General features: G+C 40.9%; 1 protein-coding gene across 1 annotated transcript; it reads left to right on the top strand.

The window, feature by feature from the left end:
- The first annotated feature begins 829 nt into the window (after positions 1 to 829).
- LOC136317649 (ubiquitin-conjugating enzyme E2 D3-like) lies at positions 830 to 6,618 on the top strand. Its single transcript, XM_066250457.1, has 3 exons — positions 830 to 1,290; positions 1,416 to 1,567; positions 6,353 to 6,618. The coding sequence occupies exons 1-3, from the start codon at positions 830 to 832 to the stop codon at positions 6,616 to 6,618; spliced, it is 879 nt and encodes a 292-aa protein (XP_066106554.1).
- Positions 6,619 to 6,842: the final 224 nt, after the last annotated feature.

A 6,842-nucleotide genomic window follows, 5' to 3' on the forward strand; every position in this document is an offset into this window, starting at 1 on the left:
TTCTTGCATATTTTTCCAATTCCCAGTGCTTTGCAGCCTTAAATTCTTCACCTACAACCTGGGACCGACTTCTGCTTTCCACCACCATCCATTTCCCTCAGTGATTCTTCCTGCACTCCTACTCCTTTACTGTCCCCCATGGTTCCTCTTGCCTCCTACCTCCACCCCCCACCCCTATCCATGGTCCATCCTGAGCTCAAGACTCTGTACTCCTCTCCACGGGCTCTTCTGATCTCAGCCTTGTTCCATTCCCCTCCATGGTTCCTCCTGCCCTCCTACTACTCTCCATTTAGGCCACCTCTCTAGTTGCCCCTTCTGCTCTGTCCTACTAGATTGGTGACATCATCGGTGTTACCCTTGTGACCTCACAGAGGGTCCCTTAACGACCCCAGACATTCCAACCTGGACAGCTGAGACAAGTGGCAGGGGCAGGCACCTGGGCAGAAACGCCTGTGTCACCTGGCGGTGGTGTCTAGAGGCAGCGCAACTTCTGAGCTTTTAAAATCTCCAGGTGAGGAGAGGTGGGAGGGTGTGGCAGCCCAGGTGGCAGCGGCAGCGGTGGTGGAGGCAGTGTCCGCGTGGGCCACAGGTGTCCAATAGTTCATCAGTCCGGGTCAGTTCCTACACTCTCCTTCCTCAACCCCCTCTCCGCCATCATCCCTGTCTCCCAGAACCCCTTCGACCTTCGGGCCGGAACCCCTTCCACCCCAGGGCAGCATCATCCTCCTGCTCATGTGCCCACCTGGGGGGTTGCTGCTCCCTTTACTCCATGGTCTCTCCCCTCCTTCTCCCTGTAGGGAAGCCTCTGGTCACGGATTGGATCGGCCCCATGGAATACTCTGTGGCTTTAAAAAGACTCAACAGGGAGCTCTCTCAACTTTCTAGTGACCCCTCAGCAGACTACTCAGCATGGCCTACTGTAGACAATATGTTTAAGTGGCAAGGGTTTATAATGGGGCCCGAAAACAGTCCCTACGAGGGAGGAGTTTTCCTCTTAAAGATACATTTTTCACGTGATTATCCCTTCCAACCACCCAAGATACGGTTCAGCACTCGAATTTTTCATCCTAATATTAACAGAAATGGCAGCATCTCTCTGGCCATCCTTCAGTCTCATTGGTCTCCCACACTAACCATTTCCAAAGTGCTGTTATCAATCAGCTGCATGTTATGTGATCCCGATCCATACGACCCTGTCGCTCCAAAAATTGGAAAACTCTACCTAACGGACAAGCCAAAGTTTGATTTCATAGCTCGAGCATGGACTAAGAAGTACGCCATGATTCAAAAGTAAATGGTAATACTGTCACTTTAATAAAAACAGTTGACAGTTGAATTGGTTGTCTTTTGACTGCTTAAAATGAAAAGACGTTTCCCTAGTTTTCTGGGCACCCATTGTATACTTTCCAGATCAGGCTGTGTGTGGAGGAGGTGGAGGAGGTGGAGGAGGTGGAGGAGGTGGAGGAGGTGGAGGGGGTAGAGGGGGTGGAGCGGGTGGAGGAGGTGGAGCGGGTGGAGGGGGCGGAGACAGACATGGGGATTGGGGAAACTAGGGAAGATGGACAATGTGAGGCACACCAATTTTTGTCTACATTTTACCAAAAGCTTAAAAAAAACTGATTTAGGATTGGGAAAGCAAGAACAAGGGGGTATGGTGGAGTGTTGGGAATCAGAGAATAGGTCCACCAATTAGTGGGATAATTTTTAATGAGGAGTCATTTAGATTTGAAAATGAAGAAAATCTGGATGAAAATTACAAAGCTAATGAGGTATCTATTTTATTTTGAAAAACTTTTGCTTTCAGGTGTTTTGTTTGTTTGTTTTTTGTTTTTTTGACCAAGAATAATATTAACCCATATCATCTACTGTGAATTCTAAATTAAACTGGACAAAAATTAAGTACATTAGCAGTTGTTATAAATTAAAAGAATGTGTTTTATTCCCAGAGTTCTGTACCTCCTGCACCTTCTATCCACACCCTTTGACTACTCTACCTCTCTCCCACACTGTGGCCTCTACCCCACTTCTCAGGACCTATCTACATCTCAGTGAGGATATTCAACCTGGAGAGAACTTGTATAATAACTTATTTGAACCACATAAAGTACATTTCTGAGAGCAAGATCTCAATAGACTGAAAAAAAGGGAATACTTCTCATTGTGACAATCTGCAGCTTTTATTATGCATTTTAAATTACAGGGGGGACGTAAGGAAGATTACATGAAGGTAGGAGAAATCATGTTTGGGAGTAGATTAGATTGCAAGATTGTTATCAAAAGTATGTGCTTTTCTGAGAGTGAGTACCCATATTTCAAAGGTGTGCTAAGCCTAGATGCACACAAACAGATGACAGAACATGTTTAAGATAAAGATAAACCTTTTATTTAAAAAGTTATATACATGGGCTTTGATAACCACCAACACCTGCCCACTTAGGAATTTGTGGTAAGATCACCCTGTGAGGTTATTTTCCATAGAACCTTCTCCTTTTTTGCTCCCACACCTACTAGCTCTAATTTGTCGTATTGTCTCAAGAGCTCTGTGGGGTCTGAGACCTCAGCCAGCATTCAAGCCCACATGTGAGCCAGTCAGTTTCATGGAGGCTGACTGACTGACACAGACTCCTGGGTTAGAGACACAACTTTAGTAGTCACAAGCCAGCAGACAACATGAGCTAGCTACACTGACCTGTGTGGCCTTGGACCCCAAGACCAAACCCAAGGGGGACATGTGGAGCAGACCCCATGAGAGCTGCACACATAGCAGGTTTGTGTCACAGCTGAGTGATGGACCACAAGCTTAGAGATTTCACAGTCTTTGAAAGGAGAATTCCAGCAAACCCCATTAACTATTTTCCAAAAAGATACAGTAGATCTAACATGCCCACGAACCAAATCTGTATCAGGCCCTAGAAAGATCTGTCTTCCAAGGCTGTTTGTTATGAAAATATCCTTGAAACTGGTAGTCCAGGCCATATGCTGTCACAGATATGGAGAACTTCACCCTAAAAGTCTTAACTTCTTATATCTATTTGGTTATAAAGGTAAAAATTAATTTCACGAAACTACTTGGGTGTAATGAAAACATTTTTATTTTCCCTTTAGAACTTGTATATTCAGGAATTTCTAATCACTATAATAATCAGATTACTACCATCAGTATCTTTAAAAAACACTTTGTTATCTACTGTTTTTAAGGAGTGGAAAGAGATTGTAAAAAATGTAAAAACATCGGTGGATTAAGATTTTTAAGTATTTATCAAAATAAGTCTGTAAATAAAGAGAAAATTTTTGTTTCTTTAGCAAAGGCACTAAGCTTTCAAATATGAAATTTCCTTTTACCTGTGCATTCGGGCAGCACTTCCACATAAGGATGCTCTATGTCTGTGCTCTCCAGGGAGGTAGCCGCTAGCCAATGGAGCTAGTGCTGTGTGACCAGGCAAGTGGGTTTTTATTTTGTTCAATTTTAATTAACTTTAAATTAAAATATTAATTAAATTAATTACATTAACATAGCCAAGTAGGGTCAGTGGATACATAAAATTGGAACTTAAGGTAGGACATATGTATGTTTCATACTAGTGCAGTTCAGGGGTCAATAACCTAGCTGATGATGTACCAGGGGTGGGAGAATTTAACACAAAATTACCAGGACTGAGAAGACGCTGAAAACAGCAGAATGTGGAGTGAAGCCTTTAGGAGTGTCCCAAATGATTGCTATTTTAATTATTGTGCAAGCAACTGAGAAATTTGGTAACATGAAAATGTTTTTTTTTTTTTTAATATAAAAAAAAAACCTGGGTTCTAACCTAAGCTCCACCAGGAACTAGTTGTGTAACCTCAGACAAATTAATTAGCCTTAATTATGAACCTTAGTTTCTTCAAATACTAAATGAGAACACACTTCCTAGAGTTTTAAAAATAAGATAATGTATAAGATGCACCTACTCTGTACCAGTGAATATATATTCAATTACAGGAGTTGTCTAATTATTTCTTTCCATTACACTTACACTTTTCATATAACCTTTTGCTGGTGGGGAAACACAAACAATTCTAATCACCACAGACACTAATGGACTTGATTATAATTATATTTTGATGTATGACTGTATAGCAAGAAGTCATACAAGGCGGAGAATCTCCCTTCTGGGCCGAAGGCAGGTTTGTTTCTTGATCAGTACAGTACAGATAATGTCTCATGTTGAGGTAAGCAGTGGATGAGCTTTCTAGCAGACTGTCCTGTAATACCAGGGAGTTTCCTAAGTTCCAGGATTCTCAGCTGTGACACAAACCCACTGTGTGTGCAGTATTCACCTGCAGTCTCTGCATCTCTCCTGCAGGCCTTGGTGAGAGGGGAGCTGATAGAAACATGAAGCTTGTGCTGCCTATTGTGTCATGAGTAGTCAAGTTCTTTGTCCATTCTGCCAACATCTATGAACTTTGGGAGGCTAAATAGTTTTAAAATAGAATAAGTAAAATCTCTGACTCTTCACATAACACAGATAAGAGCCCACACTTTGAAAGACATTGCTGTAGGATTTTCCCATCTATTGGTGACTTATAATACTCTAATATGTTAATACATATACAGATATTGCTATTGGTTTCTACCAGTTGGGCTAATAATGATGGTTGTAATGGCAAAGGAAGATTTTAGAAATGCAACAAAAAGTTTTGATCTTCATCATTTCTTTCTTCTGTTCATTTTATACTATGTCTCTGTATGAGTTGTTTTTAAAGTTCGGACAAACTTTTGGATTTATATTCATGGAAATACTCAAACACATCCATAAATTTTCATAAACAAAAGTACAGATTTCAGAGATTTTTCAAGGTGGTTAAGCAAAATGCAGTGATGTGCATCTTGGAGTCTTGTGCCGCAGGTAGAAGCAACAGGCACGAAGTACATGTAGAAACACAGATGGACATTTCACATACAATGCTGTCATCTGGGTTCTACCCCCGGGATACAGAGAGAGAGAGAAGCATTGCTTCCAATTTGAGCTGTATTAGCTTCAAATTCATGACTTTCTCCAAACCCACCAGGAATACCAGGAACGTATTGAACCACAAAGTTGAAGTTGCAGTGGAGCCAACTAGATGAAAATCAAAGGAAAGGCAATGCCTGGGGGCGGGGGAGTTTATCATGTGCTCACCTGTGCGAGATGAGAGCAGACATTGGTAAGAAGAGTTCAACTAGAATATTTGAAAAATTTCCAAAATTAAAATATGGGCAGGTGACATATTGTGGACGATAGTTAATTTATGTGCCAACTGCAATAGGCAATTTTATCCAGATGTTTGGTCAAACAGCAGTCTAAATGTCTGTGTGAAGGTATTTTTTAAATGAGATTCCTATTTAAACCAGAATACTTAGAGTAAAGCAGTTTATTCTACACAGTGTGGGTAGGCCTCATCCAATCAATTAAAGGACTAAACAGAAAAAAGGAAAAAAAAAAAGAAAGCATTTTGCTTCTAGGCAGATGATTTTTAATTTAGAAATTAAATTTTTTTTATATTTTATTTATTCATTATAGAGAGGAGAGAGAGAGAGAGAGAGAGAAGGGGGGAGGAGCAGGAAGCATCAACTCCCATATGCGCCTTGACCAGGCAAGCCCAGGTTTTCAAACTGGCAACCTCAGTGTTTCCAGGTTGACGCTTTATCCACTGCACCACCACAGGTCAGGCTAGAAATTAAATTTAATGGGGTAACATTGGTCAATAATACACAGTTTTCAGGTAAACATCTCTATAGCATTTAAACTGTTGATTATGTTGTGTGCTGACTTTAAACGCGAGATACAACATCAACCTTTCCTTGTGTCTCTAGATTGTGGGCCTTCCTGAAGATTTTAGACATTATATCCCACAAAATTTCTTGAGCCAATCCATTGAAATAAGTATGTTTATCTATACACATGCTTATTGTTTCTGTTTTTCTGGAAAACCCTGACTAATACAGATTCTGGTTCCAAGAGTGATTCTAGAGGAACAGAATCAGAAGGAATAGTTTTCTAAATTGGTTCCGGTTTTTCTGGTACTGTTTTTCTAAACTGATTAGTTTTAAAGCACTAATGGCTTATTTCTAGAAGTAAAGTTAGCTCTGATAGTGCACAGTATGATGTGGTTATAGAGATATGAAAAATATCATCATTGAATACTCCTAATCAAATACATTTAAGAAAAGTTCTAATGATGAGGAATGAAATTGATTGGTTGCTCTTAATTACTCTGGACAAAGTGGGGAAAGAAAAGGATGAGCTTATGAATTCAATTTCCCAACTCAAGTGACATATAAATGACTTAAAAGATTTTATGTCTTTCTTGAAATAACCTTTATCTCCTGTAGCTTCAGTGCTGATATTGCTAAAGATCAAACTCAGTACCTTACCCCATGAGTGGCTAAAGTATAACACAGATTCCGTTCTCATTCTCACAGTCTGCCTGTGTCAGACTAAAGGCATTGGATGGTGTGAGGACCCTAATAGTGAAAGCCAAGATATGAGCTCTGGTTCTCATAAGAAAATGCAAGCAGCACCAGCTGCCCCAATTCTCTGGGCTGCATGCCCTAGTACCAGCTCCCATGCATATTTGGGCTATCTGACTAGCCCTTAGTTCACAGGTGTTTCTAGGTCAGCAGCCCCAAAAACTACCTTTTTGGGTATAGGCTAGCTAGCTCAGCAAGCTGACATCACCACACTGATGTAATAGTGCATGCAATATTAGCTCCGTTCCGCTATTGTCCCTAAGACCTATATCTACCCATACCGGAACTGCTAGGAGGGGAGACAGGTGACATCAGAATTCAGAAGACAGGAGACATGAAGATTCAGAAGATT

Source organism: Saccopteryx bilineata, chromosome X (assembly GCF_036850765.1).
Source record: "Saccopteryx bilineata isolate mSacBil1 chromosome X, mSacBil1_pri_phased_curated, whole genome shotgun sequence".
Taxonomy (NCBI): Eukaryota; Metazoa; Chordata; class Mammalia; order Chiroptera; family Emballonuridae; genus Saccopteryx; species Saccopteryx bilineata.

What these genes read in the sequence shown, in the direction of transcription:
- LOC136317649 (XM_066250457.1), top strand. Translation starts at nt 830, where the DNA reads ATGGAATACTCTGTGGCTTTAAAAAGACTCAACAGGGAGCTCTCTCAA. An exon ending in AAGTACGCCATGATTCAAAA is followed by an intron (nt 1,291 to 1,415) that starts GTAAATGGTAAT and finishes TTTCCAGATCAG; the next exon opens with GCTGTGTGTGGAGGAGGTGG. An exon ending in AACTAGGGAAGATGGACAAT is followed by an intron (nt 1,568 to 6,352) that starts GTGAGGCACACC and finishes TATCTCCTGTAG; the next exon opens with CTTCAGTGCTGATATTGCTA.